The 18,662-nt window shown below is 36.4% G+C and overlaps 1 protein-coding gene across 12 annotated transcripts in view; it reads left to right on the top strand.

Moving 5' to 3' along the window:
• The window catches only part of EYA4 (EYA transcriptional coactivator and phosphatase 4), a 318,581-nt gene extending 301,616 nt beyond the window's left edge, over positions 1 to 16,965 (top strand). For 6 of the 12 annotated variants that reach the window (XM_064360664.1, XM_064360667.1, XM_064360663.1 and 3 more), the window contains 6 exons: positions 1,012 to 1,070; positions 1,167 to 1,327; positions 3,606 to 3,720; positions 7,270 to 7,391; positions 9,678 to 9,778; positions 13,258 to 16,965. In XM_064360664.1, coding sequence (XP_064216734.1) covers positions 1,012 to 1,070; positions 1,167 to 1,327; positions 3,606 to 3,720; positions 7,270 to 7,391; positions 9,678 to 9,778; positions 13,258 to 13,338 — 639 coding nt within the window. In that variant the 3' untranslated portion in view covers positions 13,339 to 16,965. Of the gene's footprint in view, positions 1 to 1,011; positions 1,071 to 1,166; positions 1,328 to 3,605; positions 3,721 to 7,269; positions 7,392 to 9,538; positions 9,640 to 9,677; positions 9,779 to 13,257 lie in introns of those variants that run through there. The other 6 variants (XM_064360668.1, XM_064360665.1, XM_012474490.3 and 3 more) reach the window with 2 other exon arrangements.
• Positions 16,966 to 18,662: the final 1,697 nt, after the last annotated feature.

Raw genomic sequence — 18,662 nt, 5'->3', positions numbered from 1 at the left:
CTTTGAGGGGGACTAAGGAGGCCCAAGATGTTAAACCATACTTATTCTGAGGTTACTATGATATAGTTATTTATTATAAATAATTTATTTTTATTTATTATATATTTATTATTCTAAGAACTAGGCATTTTAAATGCTCTCACCAAATTTCACCTTTAGGTCTTGTAATATTGTACTGGAACTTTGCAGATTACTTGAAGACTGACTAAGACTCAGAACAGCAACAAGGATTGAATCCTTATCTAGAAAAGTTACCATTTGTTCTGAACATACAGTAACTTAATATCAGGTCAATTGTGTGGGTATACTTACATAAAGTTTATTTTGCTTGGAATTTTGTAGCACATTTGAGATGATAAATCTTCATTATTTCCCTTTTACTTATAGCAGTCTTTTTGATTTGAAAATTTTAAAACTTGACCAAAAAAATGTCAGTGTCTATGATTAGTACCCTTTTTATGTGTCAAAAGACCAGCACTTTAAAATTAACACCAGCATGATTCTTTCATGGCTCCAATCCAGCAGGAAGTCGTGGAAATTTCACAGGACACTGTAATCTGAAGCAAGACCCTCTGTTGCTGCTCCACAAATGATAAATAATAGTAACCGCCTGAGGTGTTCAGATCAAACAAGTTTGTGTATCTTCAAATTAGCTGTGCTTAAGAATGCACAACAGAAATGGCTGGAAGGAAGCTCAAGTGATCACGAAGATTCAAGAGAAATTCTTATCGATAATTTTTAAGATAAAATTATTTTTTAGGTGCTCTAAAGAAACCCTCATGCCATATATTTTCTCACCCCTTTCTATGGCACTCGTCTGGATTTAAATTTTATGGAATAGAAATGGTGCCATTCCCCAGTAGAAGAAAACAAGAGTGAGGCAGTGAGATGGATGGGAACATGCTGCCATCTTCTGGCTGCAGTCTGATCAAATGAGAAGATGGGAAAACCTTCAAACATGGTAACAAGCATCATTTGGAAAACAAATAACTTTTTCCATGTTTTTAACAGGAGTGTGATCAAGTTCATATAGATGATGTTTCCTCTGATGATAATGGGCAGGACTTAAGGTAAGCTATGCCTTTCAGTGCTGTTTCCTACAGAAATTCAGCTGTGGAGTTTTGCACATGTAATTATTTCTTTTTAATGTATTTTGGGTGTTACAGTACCTACAGTTTTGCAACTGATGGCTTCCATGCAGCTGCAAGTAGTGCAAACCTTTGTTTGCCAACAGGTGTAAGAGGAGGGGTTGACTGGATGAGGAAGTTGGCTTTTCGTTACAGAAGAGTAAAAGAATTATATAACACCTACAAGAACAATGTTGGAGGTATGTGTGGCTTTTTGAATCTAACAGAGGCACTCTGCGTATAGGTAGAATTCAAACTGTAGTTTCATGTTAAAGACAATTCTGCTATAAAAGAAACAAGCAAAAACTCATTAAACCACATCGAGCCAGAAGTTTCTTAGAATTGGTGGGGAAAAATTTAATTACAAAGTAAAACATCCACCACTGTCTCATGAATTGGGAATTCTTTGTGTAACCTTCTGCCCAGACGTTTGGTCAGGATTTATAGCAGGGCATTTAGTTTACCCTTTATCAGTTGGTGCTTGGCATATTATCAGTGAAAACCAGACAGAGGAATGGACCAAGGCAATGGGAAGAAGACCTTTCTCAAAAAGAGAGCCTCAAGCATTGAAGGAGAGTTGTTAGCGAGCATTATCTTTCTGGAATCCCATCATAAATAAATATAAACATTTATTCATGTCATTTCAAAGACTTTAAATAGATTTATTTTATCTTTCAAAAAATCACATTTTATGACAGTCTATCTTTCTCATAGATGGTGTCAACTGTGATTATCATAGTTTTTAAAAGTTCAGATACTCTGTAGGTAATATCTAAACCATTTTATACCCCTTCTTATATTTTACAGGATATCAAACCTTTGATATCAAAACTGTGATCCTGCATATGCTTCTAGATAGATGATATCTTATTAGAATCAATTTTAGGTAAATAAGATTCCTAAAATTTGCTATGAGGTCACATCAGATTAATCTCCCAGGATTTTGTTTCTTTATGTTCTCTTTTTTTCTAAAAAGGAAGAGTAATTGAGGAACATAAACTAGAATCCAAAATAGAATGATACAGCTAAGTATACATGTGCATACTATACATACGTGTATTCACACATATATCATAGAATGCAACATAGTAAATACAATGTTCATATAATCACATATATCCATATACATCATGAGAGTGGGGCCATGTGTCTGGTCACCTGTTATCCCAGTGCCTAGTAGTAAAACACATAATAATACTCAATAGATACTAAATAACTCCAAGATAACAAAAAAATATAGAGCCAAAGAGGATAATAATGTTAGCACCAAAAGGGAGCTTAGATAATGAAGATATTTATTTCCAAATAAGAAATTGACCCCTGAAAGGTACTGACTTGAATGGGGTTCTAGAGGAGAAACTCTGATTTTCTGATTCGCATAGAGCTTGCTGTGCTCTGTACATGACGCTGTTGTAAAATCAAATAAGTATATTTTCTAGTTAAAACCAATGGTGGATAAGATGTTTAACTTTAAAATAAATGTCCCCTTGGGAAATCTGAGTTAATTTTTATCAATCAGATGTCATCATTTCCTTCTTGCAAGGTATTAATAAAATTGTTTTAAATTAACAAGAACACTAAGAAATAGTCTTGTATCTTAGAAACTTTAAACAACCACAAATCTACTTTCTGTCATATATGAGCATCTCTTTATTGTAATGAGGACAAATGAAACTTGCTAGAAAGTATGAATTTTGATTGAAAAAAACCATTCAAGTGTATATGTGCTCCCAGTATTCTGAAACACAATTTCAGTAAGAAACTTTCCTTTTTAATGGATTTTCATGGTCTTGTTTTATCATAAAAGCAAGAATTGGATCTTTTAAAATAAAAAATTAGCACATCTATATTTATTCTTATAACATCAATGTTGTAGTTTGTTATTGTCTATAACTGTCCTACACTTCAAGATTTTAGACAAAATTTTTAATTTCTTTTTACATAACAAAGTATTTATAGTAGCATTAGCAATAGTATTAGAAACATTGTAATAGCTACATATGATAATGCCATTGTTACTGTTTGAAAGTTGAAATGATTGTGATTATTAGGAAACTAAATGTTTTCAGACAGTCAAAACATTTGGGGTTTGTGTCCCTAGGTTGGTGGAGCCCAGCTACCTCTCCATACCTCAAATTATCACAGTCCCTTGGAATGCAATCCAGGCAGGGGCATGTTCAAAGCTCTTTAGGTGATTGAGATCCACTGCACCAGATTCTAGGTTCATCGAGGGCAGAGACGGGGGCCACTTTTCACTGTCACTACCTGATACCTAGAAGTTCAGTAAATATTCATTGAAGGAATGAATGGATAATCAGTTCAGAAATGAAGGATCAATATTGACATAAATCTGTATCTCTCTGCATTTCTAATATATACTGAAATAAAAATGATCTATTCTAAACAGAAGGGTGTCTAAACTAGATATTCTGAGAAAATATTCATCTCTCGACTCTGCCTTGCTTTTTGGTGTTGTAGGACTCCTTGGCCCTGCCAAGAGGGATGCCTGGCTACAGTTAAGGGCAGAAATTGAAGGTCTGACAGATTCCTGGCTAACAAATGCACTTAAGTCTTTATCAATTATTAGCACTAGGTAAGTGGAATTGTTACCTTTCTATGTTTATCGTATTGAAGATTTAGTTCTAATTGTACAACATAGATAAAAAAATGTTTTAGTTCCTAGATTGTTTTAGGTTTTAAGGGACCTAACTACTCTGAGTTCAGTGATTTGGCATGTGCATGAGAGAGAGAGAGAGAGTGAGAGAAAGAGAGAGAGCGTGTGTGTGTGCTGGGATGGGAGAAGGTTGCTGCTTCTCAATAAACAGGAGACCCTATCTCTCGCCACCCATCTCTTTTCATAGCCACTGATAATCCCCACAGAATGGTTACATGACTTCTAATGAAAAAAGAGATTTCTGTAGATGACAAGGTACAAGGGGTGATGGCAAATATAAAACAGTACTGTTTATACAAAAAATGCGTGTTTTCAGTGTTAGGGCACAATGTATATATAATATATATAATGTAAGCACATCAGAAAAGCAAGAGAAAGCTCTTGAAAAAATTCTAAGCATTTTGTTTTTTGAACTGAACAATGAAATTCTGACTTGTGTTAGTATAGAGAACAGAATTAAATCAATTTGTAACCAGTTGTACAACCAAGAGCCATATATGCTAATTCATAAAGTAATGTAAATCTCAAAAGTGATAAGGTAGACAGCTCTACTCTGGTAAGGTAGGGTTGAATCTCTATACTGTTCATTTCCATGATTTTATATCTGATTAGGTGAATAAATAAAAACATGCTTAATAAGTAGGAGCTAAATGATGAGAACTCATGGACACCTATAGGGAAACAGTAGCCACTGGGGCCTACTTGGGGGTGAAGCGTGGGAGGAGGGGGAGGATCAGAAAAAAATAACTGTTAGGTACTAGACTTAGTACCTGAGTAATGAAATAATCTGTATAGCAAACCCTTGTCACACACGTTTACCTATATAACAAACATACATATGTATCCCTGAACCTAAAATAAATATTAAAAAAAGAATCTGTCAGCATTTCCGTTAAGATTAATGAGAACATGCAGCATTTGTTTTTCTGTTTCTGTGTTAGTTTGCTAAGGATAACGGCCTCCAGCTCCATCCATGTCCTGGCAAAGGGCATGATCTTGTTCTTCTTTATGGCTACGTAGTGTTCCATGGTGTATACACACCACATTTTCTTTATCCAGTCTATCATTGATGGGCATTTAGGTTGACTTCATGTCTTTGCTATTGTGAATAGTGCTGCAGTGAACATGTGTGTGCATGTGTCTTTATAGTAAAATGATTTATATTCCTTTGGGTATATACCCAGTAGTGGGATTGCTGAGTTAAATAGTAGTTTTGTCATTAGGTATTTGAGGAATCGCCACACTGCCTTCCACAATGGCTGAACTAATTTACACTCCCACCAAATGCCACATGTCCTCACTTATAAGTGGCTGCTAAATGATGAGAACCTGTGGACACTTAGAGGGGAACAACACACACTGGGGCCTTTAGGAGGGTAGAGGATGGGAGGAGGGAGAGGATCAGGAAAAAAAATGGATATTAGACTTAATACCTGGATGATGAAAATCTGTACAACAAACCCCCATGACACAAGTTACCCTATGTAACCAACCCGCACTTGTACCCCTGAACTTAAAAGTTAAGAAAAGGTTAATGAGTAAGATGACAAATTGCTGGTTGTAAAAAAAAAAAAAAAAAAAAAACCACCAGTATGCTTAATAAATGTATGGGGAACACAGCATTCAGAGAAAGATTTATTTGGACTAATTGAATCAGAATGCAGAAAAAGCTTGACAGGACAAAAAAAAAGTTGATATTAAGAACATGATTGTAAATGAATAGTTGTCACATCCAGCACAGCCTCTGACCTCGTGGCACAGGCAGGAGCTGCATGGATAGCAGAAAGTCCAAATGGAGAGCAGAGGGGAAGTAGCTTCCTATGTCTGATTGGGGAAGCCATGGCAGCTTAGTTTGTCGCTTCTAGGCACCACATTCCAGTGAGGGCTGTGGCAGGGTTGAAGCAGCCTGTGTCAAGTGTGGTAGTCACAGGAGTTTGGACTGTGGAAACCACATAAAAGAAACAGATGGAAGGAGGAGCCAGCAAGCTTAGTCAGAAGAGTCATGTGTGGATCAAGATTACTAATTTCAACTGTTTCAGATGTTAGGCTGAAAATCAATTACATTTCTCCCTGTGTCTGAAAGAACTAGGACCAATGAGTATAAGGAGGAAATGTCTAACAGTTAAGGCCGTTTGAAATGGGACTTGCTGTATCATGTCCTCTGTAACTGATGACAAGAGAGACCAGAGGTCAGGGATGCTGGGGTGTGAGGACCCCTAAGCCACTGACATTATGTGTAAACTGTAATGGAGTGTGCATTTCTGAGAAGGGGGTTGATAGCTTTCATTATTTCTAAAAGATGTCTTTTATATAAGTTAAAGAAGATTATTATATTATTATATATTTCTATATAATTAATACAGATTATTATTAAACAGATGGCTTTAAGGCAACTAAAGGAATATGTGATTTTTCAGAAATAAATAAAGATATAGTAAGGCAGGGAGGATAAAAATAAATCAACATTCATGGAATAGTTACATGCTATGGAATTTGCTGAGTTATCCACATGTATTATGGTATTGGCATAATTGCAGTTTTGCCATTACTTTTAATGGCAAAAAACAAAATTGCTTTTGCTTTAACCCAATAGTTTTCACAAAATGCCTGGAATGTCAGAAAAACAGATGATTTGTTGAATTATGTATCAGAACCCCTAGCAATATTAAGTTGCCCTCTGACCCTAATTATTCTATGAATATAATCTAAGAATAATCAAAGATGTAGGAATATATTTAGGTGGCATTGCCTTCAGAAATCAAAAGCCACTTAAGCAACTGAATTTAGCTTTAAAAACTTCTGGTGCATGTACATGATAGAGTAGTTTTTATACATTGTTTTGTTGGGAGAGGGAAAATAACAGTTAATATATATAAACAGGCTCAGGATCTAAATACATAAAGTAGAATACGGGAAAACAAAATCTGTATACAAACAGAAACACTTAAAGTAAATGCACAGAATGGAGACAGCAGTTGTCTCTGAGTGGTTCAATAATAATTAATGCTTTTTGTTTTCTCCTTTTTATGTGTCTTTTACAAATTTTCCTGTTATGAGTATGTACAGTGTTTATAATTTAAAAAGAAAGATGTAACTCTGAATATCACACAGTGCAAGTCATGAAGTTTCATATCAAAATCATGTCTCTAAACTTTAAAAGTCTGTGCTTCATTTTATTCTACCATGTTTCCATTCTGTAACATTTATCTATGTATGACTTTTAATAGCCTATTGTTTTGACAAAATAGTTTGTAGAACTTTAAGCATCACAGTATAGTCATGGGTTTATGCATTCTTCATAATAATCTGCCATTATTTGAGGAGCATCTACCTGCTGATAGGCAATATCTGATGAATATTGAAAGGGACCATTAATTAAGGAATTTAGAGACCACAGTGACAATTTTAAATCTATTAGAAGTTATTTAGTATTAGAAAACAAATATGTATATTTCCTCCCTATTTTAGGAGTAACTGCGTAAATGTCTTGGTAACGACAACACAACTGATCCCAGCACTTGCGAAGGTTCTACTCTATAGTTTAGGAGGTGCTTTCCCCATTGAGAATATTTACAGTGCAACTAAAATAGGTAAGGAAATTATTTTAAACTCTGTATGGAATGTGTCCACATCTGTGTGTCTCCGCATGGTTCCCTTTTTCATCAATTTCACTTAGTACATGAAACAAATTTGGATAAAGTTCAAATTATAAAGTCCCCTGCAACTCATCGTACTTATATGAATTTTTTGAGAACTGTTGCCTAGTGACATTATGAACTCAGTATCTGAGTATAGATATTTCATTCTTGTATTTCACAGAATATCACAGCACATGTTATCTAAATAATATGTAATATCTCTAGCCATAATATGTAGTATTTTAATTAGTATGGAGTATAGTGTTGCATCCCTGCATATGCAGTAATCTAGATCCAAGATAAAAATACTGTTTGGCTTTGCAGGGGAGTCTTAGATAGATTGAACTAGTGCCCTTAATTATATAAAAAAAATTAAAAGAATTTTATGAATCAGAAAACAAAACATAATAGGAATATTCATAACATGAGTGACTGGAAATCTACATTTCCAAAAATGTGCAGTAGCAATCAAAGAACCACTACCTTATTTATTTAGATAATACCGATTTGTGGAGCTATCTTTGATTTTTAAGTGCATTTCTCACAGACTCCAACTTTTAATAAATATTCAAAAGCAAAACTTCATCAACTTCTGCCACATTGAAAGAGTTAAAAGAAAACTGATGTATTCCACTGTCTGTCAAGGAAATACTTGGGAAAATAAGTGGGTTGTATAATATGCCTTGAAGGTCAACAGACGGGCTCTGGCACATTGACAAGAGAAGTTCCAAATCCTAAAATCCTCCACCAAAAATAACCTGCCCTGGGCTTTGAGGAGGTCTGATGTTGGCCATGGCAAAAGGAGCCTCCAGTTGCAGCTGTTTCAAGAGTACAGTTAAGGAGAGCCAAGCTTCCGTAGAGTAAATTTCAATTGTCACAAGCACTATAGTCCAGAGCCTGGATATCAGTACCATACATTTTTAATGCAAATGTATGTATTTATGTCAGCAGGACTAATAGAAGGTAATTTTGCTTTTTGATAAATCAAATAATTTTATAGCAGAATAAGTATTTATTTTAGTAAGGACAATATTCTATTGGCCAAATAGTTCCTTATATTTTAGTAAGGACAGTATTCTATTGGCCAAATAGTTCCTTATATTTAATCTGAAAAAAAAAAAGCCATTTTTATTTTTCCCTTTAGATTAAGAAAAAAGGCAGAAGTAACCATGGCTGCATGAACATTCTGGGAGTGAAATTTAGACAATAATGCCAATGTTTTTCTTTTTTTTGAGACGGAGTTTCGCTCTTGTTACCCAGGCTGGAGTGCAATGGTGCAATCTTGGCTCAACGCAACCTCCGCCTTCTGGGTTCAAGCAATTCTCCTACCTCAGCCTCCCAAGTAGCTGAGACTACAGGCCGCACCACCATGCCCAGCTAATTTTTGTATTTTTAGTAGAGACGGGGTTTCACCATGTTGATCAGGATGGTCTTGATCTCTTGACCTCGTGATCCACTCGCCTCGGCCTCGCAAGTGCTGGGATTATAGGCATGAGCCACCACGTCCGGCCGTCAATGTTTTAAAAACAAAGAACATGTAGAAATTCCACCGTGATGTTCCCATAGTGCAATCAGCGGATACCAGTGTTGTCAGTACTGTGGCCCAGTCAGACAGCACCCTTAGTAGAAGTTATTTGAGCAGGCTAACTCACACACTTGAAGAAAGGCATTGTTTATCAAGGTAAATTCACTTCTTAGTATTTCCTCATTTCTGAGGTAAACCTTCAGTTTTTCACTAGAACGTATTTAGCTGACATGTCTATGCTACTTAAAATTGATTTTTAGAATTAAACAAAGATTGTTAAAACTTATAGTTGCCTGTAAAGTTGCCCCAATACTCTGTTGGTAGAGAAAAACATACTAATATTTTCTCTAGGTCAAATGCTTAACCCTAGTGACGTTTTTGGAGTGTGTAACACATTTGTTTAATCATCTGTCCTACGTAACGCCTTACGTTATTCAAATATGTGTTGATTTCATAAACCCAGAGGTTGTGAGCTAGTTCAAGTGATGTTCAAGAGGCATTAAATTAACACTTTATGAATCTTTAGGTTAATGAATGCAATGGCTGGAAGAATAAGCAGTGCATTGTTTTTCAGGCAAGGAAAGCTGTTTTGAGCGTATAGTGTCCAGATTTGGCACTAACATAACTTATGTTGTGATTGGAGATGGCCGAGATGAGGAGCATGCCGCTAACCAGGTAACTTCACTCTGAACTTTATCTCATTTATCTTCCAGGAAAAGAAAGTTGCTTTGAACGAATAATGCAAAGGTTTGGCAGAAAAGTAGTGTATGTTGTAATTGGGGATGGTGTAGAAGAAGAACAGGCAGCAAAAAAGGTAACCTGTCTCAAACAATGTTGGTGTGATACTTCTAATGCAAGCCTTTTTGTTTGCATTTCTGTAGTTTGGCCCAATGGCAGCTTGACAAATGATTTAAAGTTATAGATGCAAAGCAATAAGAGCATGAGAAGATCAATACTTACATTCAAATAAACCATTTGGAGTTTAGCATTTTTTGCCTGACGATAGGAAATGCAGAGAAATTTAGTTATATGTATTTATGTGTTCGGATGTATATACATATAGTAAATATATATATATAGTAATATATATTTGTATGGGCGTGTGTATATATATGCTTATATATACACATATATATATTAATATACATACAATGTGCACAGATATAGATGAACCAGGGAATCTGCAAGAAAGATGGGGGGGGAGAGTAACCATTGTTAAGTACATGAAATTTAGCAAGATAAAGATTAATGAGCTCCATACAAAAGTCATGTGAGTAGTTCATGAGACCTGCATACCATATGGTCCTTGTGAGTGCATGGAAGTAGCATGCTCCATGATAAAGAATGCTGAGGGCAGATTAAATAGCTGAAGAAAAACTGCCACAAGAGATTTTAATGAGCGCTGCTGAAATGGGATGTATTGCTCAGATCCTTTTGCACCAATTGTCTTAGCGGTAATGTGCCTCGCATCTCCTAGAAGAGCTTCTTCTGTTTTGGTGAGCCAGTGGTACTTGATTGAAGCCAAGCAGCTGGCTTTGAACACATTCAGATCTCACAGGCCCTAAGTGTTTTAATAAGCCTTTTCATCTGGCCCATATTTCTGGAGAAGAAACCAAGGCAATTAAAAACCATTAAATGGTTGGTTCAACATCAAAAGAAGAATGGTATCAGGATTGGCCCCCAACACCAGGCTGTCAGTCAATTCCACACTAAGATCTACTGCCGCCTTCACTGAGTGATAGAAAAATATCATCTAGCCAAGATAAAAATGATAGAATTTGCAAAACAAAGCCAGATGAATTAGTATTTTTGAACAATGACATACCAGCTTATATAGTTTTACATAGAAAAAATGTTATTCTTTATTACCCTAAGGAGATTTTAAACCATCATCTAATAAAGCCTTCACCACTTGCATGTGCTAGAGTGTTTACCTGTTTTCAAAAAACAGCATAAACAGTTTTATAGAAAAGTTTACAGCTATAAGAGAAAGAGAATGGAAATGACGTATGTTTCTAGTTGATTTAAATCAAGCAAAATGGAGAAAAGGAAAGCGCTTCCACTAGAAGATTTGGTGACAGTATCGACAGCCATACTTGAAAATCTCCATGCTTTTCGATTATCTTTGAGAGAATGGGTTCAGGCTCTGCCTCCCACAGAACACCTCAGCCTTCATTAGCAGTGTCAATGACCCAAGACAGCACACTGGCCCCAAGCACGTCCTGTATGAGGTCAGGACTGCAGCCTCAAGAAATACAGCTTTCATTGCTGACTACCACTTACAGTGCTTCCAGTCACACTCAAATGAAATATCTTCTGGAGTTTGTCAGTGTCCTGAGTCCATGTTATGATTTTTCCTATTGGCACCATAGTTATACACAGCAAAGAGCAGCCAATGATTAGTGATACAGCTCTGCTCCAGCTAAATTTACATGTCTTTTAGCCTATACCAATTAAATCCATGTATAATTCACTTTTCCAAACCAATGAAGATATATGCCTTTGACAATTAAAGCTTAACCGAGTCTACCTGTTTTCCACAGCATTAATGTTTAGATTCGGTTTACCAGTTGTTATACCATCTACTTACTTTATACCTAAAACTTCAGGAGGGAAAGGCATGACCCTGAATGGAAAAGAATCTCAGATAGAATGCTATTTCCAAATGGTTGTTTATGTAGGTACAGTTTTGGTGATGGTGAAGGCTTATTATTCTATTTTAAAGCACAGGTGGTTGGTTTCTCTAGTACCCAGAATGCATGCTTTTCTTTGGATGTAGCAGTAATCGCATGTGCAGAAATGTTAAGTTCTGTTTTGATGTTACAAATAGATCTGAGCTGAATGAAAATAATTGGTACTTCTGTGTGAATTCCTATGCTTTAATTTGACCTAGACATATTTTGTTTGAGAAATTTAAGAAAAAATATCAAAGTTTAGAATAGGAATGTCTAATTGCGCTTTTCTATAGAAACATATAATATTAACACGAGCTGCATATGTAGTTTGACATTTTCTAGAAGCCACATTTTAAAATATTAAAAAGAGACAGGTAGAATTAAATTTAATAACATGTCCACCCAGCATATCCAAAATAATTGTCTTGACATCTAATTAATATAAAAGTTATTGAAGTCACATTTATATTCTTTTTTGTTGTTGTTGTAAGTCTTTGAAATTCAGTATGTATTTTAAACTGGACTAACCACACTTCAGGTGACCAGTTGCCACAATTGGCTGGTGGCTACCATAGTGTGCAGGAAGGACTTATATAAAATAAGGATTATTATGCTACTTAATTCTTAAATAAAATGTCTTTTGCATGTTTTATATCTATATACTCATTCTCCTTAGATACGTGAATAGATATTTTCTACATCCATATTCTAGAAGATGTCATCAGCCCAAACTTACAAATCATGCTTTCGCTTTGTCGGTTTCTGTAGTGCAGGGTTTTTTCTTTTTCATTGTCATCGCCAGTGGGGTCTCTTTAGACTTTTATTTTCTAATTACTCCCTTTCATGAAGTTGTAATGCCACAGATGTACTGTATACTATTATAGTGTATCTTTGGAGGATCACAAACCATTGTAATGTCTAAGATTTTCTGTCCCACAATAACTCATTTTTGATATCATCCTTGGGGATGATATCTTCCCATTGAAAATGCATGCTAGAGTACTTTCTCGCAACTCTATGTCAGTGAAATAAATCAAGTCAACTCTACTGGCTTAAGTTATTGGCTTTCCCAGACAATTAAGAAAATTATCATCCCCACGTTTTTTCTACTTTATATAGTCCTGCTTCAAATTATTTTTATACAGAAAGGAATTCATCCTCTTTTCTTCCTAGATGAACAAAATTAAGAAATTTATCATTTTGTTTTATTTTTAACTGAGAGATAGGCCTGTAAGTTTGATGCACTGATTTAAAACTTGCTTTCCATCAGCCAGGTAGTTTTTTGATGCCCACTTGCTTTCCAAGATGTTGATGTTAGTAATGATACTTCCAGAATAAATATTAAACTGCCTAAGAAAATGTTAGTATGTTAGTATTTGCTATTATGCTCACTAAAATCCAGTTCAGATCTATTTCTCTGTTACTTTGACAGTGCCATATTGGTGCTGCCAAGCCTTCACATATGATCATCCTGCCTTTAAACTCCCTGCCCTGAACTTGGGTGGACCACACAATCCCTGTGTGTGCTGCTGCTTCATTCAGACGATGGTTGTGATCTCTCTCCATGCCTCATTCCTTCTCCTTCTCTCTCCCATCCCTCCTTCTCCTAACCACGCAGCACAACATGCCCTTCTGGAGGATATCCAGTCACTCAGACCTCCTGGCTCTCCACCAAGCACTGGAATTAGAGTATTTGTAACTGTGTTCTGTAGCCGGAGATCCGTTTTTTATATTTCAAGTACACTGAATTTTTATGTGTGATTCAATGCCTCTGGCGCTACACATATAAATTGTCTTAATGGATGAAATCATATTTGGAATAAAAATTCCAGAATGAAGAATTCAGATTGCTGAATGGAGTTAAACTTTAGTGCTACAGAAAAGAAACTCTATGGTCTTATATTTACAACACTTTAATGGGTTTTTAAAAAAATCTGTGGAGGTTGCTGGTATACACCGAATGAGTCCAAACTGGAATGAGCAGCTTTATCAAAGAACTCTCACCCTGGCAAAGCAGCAACACACGTGCTCCGTCTGACAAGGTGGTCAACGACATTCCTCAAAATGAGAGATTTTCTCAGCCCTGAGGTTTGAATCTGACTTTAGCCTACCTAGCCCAGAAAATCTGAATTGGAATGCACTCAGACTGTAGAAGGACAGTCCTATCTAGACCTGTAATTTGTGTAAATTATTGATGAAAATAATTTACTGTGACTTTATTAGCAGCTGACTTTCAAAGTGGATGCAATTTTTCTTTCATTTGTTGGGGAGGGGAGTGGGAGGGGAAATGGGAATATAATATTGTCTCTTTTTTAAGTTTGGCAAATAGAATGTTCATACTGATGTGTTGTGCCTTAAAGACAAGACAGCATTTGTGTGTTACAATGTAACTTTGGTTAAAATCTCTGTAGATAATGAAAAACAAAAACCTTTGTGATGATTCTTAACATGACCAAATTTAAAAGTCAAGCTCTCAAAGCTTAATTACCGCATCAGCAAGAAACTGAGTATTTGTTGCAATAAGAAAACAACAATAATAAAGGAAAGCTTGTGTTTTATTTGGGTTCTTAATAATTCCAATAATTGTATGAGGCAACTATTTGCGCATCCAACCATAAGCAGAAGGTTTGGGAAAGACTGTGGGACCTTTACTTAGAAAGTGAAATGTATGTAGAAGTCTCAAGTACCCCTTCTACAGTTTTGCTGGAGAAAACTAAGAGCCGTATTCATGACAACTTGCACAGTTTTGAGGTTGAGACTTTTCATATGTGTAAGTTGCATAAAGGAAGATATTATCATGCAAATCATGAGCAATTATCACATAAACGTTTTTAGAATATGCCATGGACATGGCATCAAATTCACATTGAGTGAACATGGCTTAAAATAAAGCTAAGTGTTTTTATTCCCAATGTCATTGCAAAAATGATAATATCGTCAGTAATGGAAGGCAGATCTCCCAGATGGTGTCTAATGAAAGCAATGAGTCTATGAAGATTTTACCTAGAATATCATCATAAATTAAATTAGCAAGTGAGCTGGATCTTGGCAGCATCACTGAAATGACAACAGTAAAATAGTACCTGGTCCTCCATCTGAATACATCAATGCAGGTTCTCTTCATGACAGACTTGCATTTGTTAGTTTCTGCCTGTATCATTACTGTGCAATGGATGACATTCATCACCAGAAGAACCTGTCATCACTGTGTTTGCATGGTTTTTTTTTCCTTGTGTGTAGCCCATGTTGGGAACATGATACAGGTTCTCCTCTTATTTCCTATGACATGATTTCCCTTGTGGAAATTTAAGACTTTAAGAACTAGAGTATTTTAATGGTGTCTGCACCTGCAGTTCTGTGTTTAAAATATCATAATGTGGATCCTGGAGTCAGGCTACTCGTCAGTGCCCCTAGCCAGAGGCTGGTTCATGAGTTCATCACCTGAGGCCTCTGAGGCTTCAATAAAGTCTGCATTTTGCTCACAGATCACAACATTCACTGTGGAAATATGATTTCATTTCTTCAGGCTACAAACCTGTATTTCTTTACTGAATGCAAAGGCCATATTTATATTGGGCAGAAAGATATTGAGATCCCAATTTTGCACAAGATTGTGATTTCATCATCTAAACCTTAAACTTATCCTTTAAATTTTGTAGCTTTTGGCTGCCTCTGCCCCAAGTACTATTCCAGGCAAATTAAAGTTGGAATACTTTCAATAATATAAAAATAATGATAAATTTTACACATCTGTTGGCCTCTAGCTTGAAAATAGCAGTTAAAAAAATTTAAGTGTTGCCTTGATTATCAGTACTTAATTATTTTGTGCACCAAATCCTTAAATATTTATTACTGTGAATGAAAACAAATCATCTTTACTGTATAGCCTGTTTCTTTCTTTCTTTCTTTCTTTCTTTTTTTTTTTTTTTGAGACGGAGTCTTGCTCTGTTGCCAAGCTGGAGTGCAGTGGCGCAATCTCGGTTCACTGCAACCTCTGCCTCCTGGGTTCAAGTGATTCTTCCCGCATCAGGCTCCCAAGTAGCTGGGACCACAGGCGCATGCCACCATGCCTGGCTAATTTTTGTATTTTTAGTAGAGATGGGGTTTCACCATGGCCAGGATGGTCTCGATCTCTTGACCTCATGATTCGCCCGCCTCGGCCTCCCCAAGTGCTGGGATTATAGGCGTGAGCCACCGTGCCCGGCCAGCTGGTTTCTTTAAATGATAGAACTGCGGCATTACATCTAAATTTGTTAAGTCTTTTCATATCAAACAAGCAAGGCTTTTTATGCTGCTAAATTTGCAGGTGCAGAAAGAAACACCCCATGGAAGAGCAAAGAGAAGCTGGCTGGTTGCGTCACCCCATGCTGTTTCTCACACACATCTTTTTTTCTGATTCTGTGTTCAGAAGAGGCTGACAGCATAAAACATAAATGCTAGATTGACGGAGAACAGCTTGCCTGGCACAACAGTGCTGCAGGCCCACTAGCCAGCATCACAGCTTGGCCACAGGACTTTGAGCATGTGCAAACTAGAACTCTTCCCTTCCCACCTTAAGAACAGAACATCCTCTTCCTTTCTAATCTGAAAAACGAAAACTGAACTAACAAACACAAAAACAACCCCTTGGCAGTTCCCACCTCCTGTTTAAATACGGAATATTGTGCCTTATTGTAAACCAGTTTGAAAATGTTCTGTAACTAAAGTGGGTTTTTGGCTGTTATGTATACAAGCTTGGTATATTACAAGAAACGATAACCACCTTGTGTTGCACCTTAAAAATATCAAAACCACGTGATTTCAGTAGCAAAATAGGTGGCCTGGCTACAGAATTATAGCATACAATTAGGACACTATGCCCCTGCAAAACTGTGTAAATCAAATTCAGAGACAAAAACATTTTAGAATCATACAGTTTGCACACAAAAAGTAGGTAATAACCGTCTCTAAAAATGTTTTCTCCTTAGTCTGTGATGAGCTAAGATTCAGAATAGTGTCAACAGCATGCTCCTGTATGAAGCTGTTTTTTTTAAAGCACGTTTGTTTATGACAGGCCTACATTCTCAGTGAATATGGCATTTAGTATTTCTTTCTAAAACAAACTTAAGCATCATGAGCCAAAGTTGCATTTTGACTCCCAACTACGGTAGCATTATGGACAGCTCGAAATGTCAAGGGTTTCTGTTATATATTAGTAAAGTATAGATTATCGGGGCCTACATAATTTAAAGAAATGTAAATTAATATTAAAAGCTTGTAAAAATATGTATATCTTTACGATTTCTCAATAAATACCTTTGCAAATGTTTTCATTTCCTTCACCCTCCCCTGTTGTAGAGTTTTTGTATGTTTATGTAGCTTGGTTCTGAATCATGTGAAATTTGTATTTAGGTTTCTGGTCTTCATAACTTTTCTTTTTTGTACCTAAGTTGCATAGTTTTCAGTTAAGGCAAAATGAGATGTAACACAGTAAAACGTCACTAATTATGACTGAAAGTGGGCTACTTTACTGAAAAAATGTCAGTTGCATAATTTTTTCCACACAGGTAGCTATATCAAGTAAGTATAATGCATAATGTAGCTACAATTCACTAATGATAAAGTAATTAGAATATCTAGACCTATTAGAATATTTAAAGCAAGTATCCTTTAGGTGAATGTGTGACATAGTTTTTAAGTATTTTCCAAGAGGATAAAAAGGTAGTTTTCTGTAACAGACTTAATAGTTCCTTTATTGTCTGGTGTATAGAATTTATTTATTTGCAAATCTGTTGTTCACATGTAAACCAAATGCAAATTTCAGATCAACCTCTGCTCATTCACAAGTTTTAAAAATGTCAGCCTCCAAATTAATGAGATTTAAGTGGAGTTATGTGGCAACATTCTAGTAAGCCTTACACCATCCAAAAATCAATTCTGGTTTACAGAAAAACAATGAAAATGTTTAAAATTAATTTAATATGTAAAGTTCCTTTCTTTTCTCTTATATCCAGTTGATATTGAAATTAAATTTGTGAGAAAGACTAAATAATAAATATCATATCCCAGCTCTCCACTGAACCCCAAACAAATGTATCTTGTTTGCCTATTTATAGACCTGCTTGGAAGAAAGGACCTCTCAAATCAACATGTCCAAATCTGAGCTTGTGCTTTTGCACCAGCCCCTTCTCAGCTTTCCCATGACTACCACCCCAGCTGGAACCCTCATCCTTTCTCACCTAGATAAGTACATCAGCCTCTAGCTTAGTCTCCCTTTCTTGGCCCTCACACCCTTTCACTATATCTTATCACACTAACCAGAACCATACTGTGCATCAGAGGATGTCCCTCCTCTTCTTGGAAACCATCCGTAGGATGTCTCTCCAGCTTGGAAACCTTTCCAGCTCGCTTGGCACAAACATCAGTGACCTTTGCAATGGCCTGTAAGACCCACAGGCACCATCCCCGGTGAGCTTTTCCCTCCTCTGGCTCACAACTCACTGCGAAACGGGCACCTCTGTGTTTGGCACATACCTACACCCACCCACCTGCTGCAGGGTCTTCGCACTCATTGAAAAGGTTTTCACCCAGATCTCTGCATCACCTATGCCCTGGGTTTCTTCAGTTCTTAAAGAACACCTTTTTGCTGTAAAGGTCCTCCTTTCTGAAATTGCACCTGCTTCCCCAACACTTCTAGCATTTTCCTTCTTTACTAATAAAAAATACTTAGTTCTTAGATTAATCCAACATGATACACATTTATTTTCTGTGTTGTTGACTCATCCTTTGCAATGTGTAGACCGTAGAAAAACACTTAGATGAGCATGATCTAGAATTAAAGAGATTTAAAGTGGTAGAGGGCCATGTGTGATGGCTCATGCCTGTAATCCCAGCACTTTGGGAGGCCAGTGGGAGGATCACTTGAGTTGAAGAGTTCAAGACCAGTCTGGACAACATAGAGAGACCCTGTCTCTCTCTCGCTTTTTTTTTAATAACCAGATGTAATAGTGTGTGCCTGTAGTCCCAGCTACTTATGGTGCCAAG

This window comes from Aotus nancymaae, unplaced genomic scaffold (genome assembly GCF_030222135.1).
Source record: "Aotus nancymaae isolate 86718 unplaced genomic scaffold, 86718_ANA_hifiasm-v0.15.2.pri h1tg000040l, whole genome shotgun sequence".
Lineage (NCBI taxonomy): Eukaryota > Metazoa > Chordata > Mammalia > Primates > Aotidae > Aotus > Aotus nancymaae.
The sequence above is the reverse complement of the archived record's forward strand: the minus strand, read 5'-3'. Positions and strand labels throughout refer to the sequence as shown.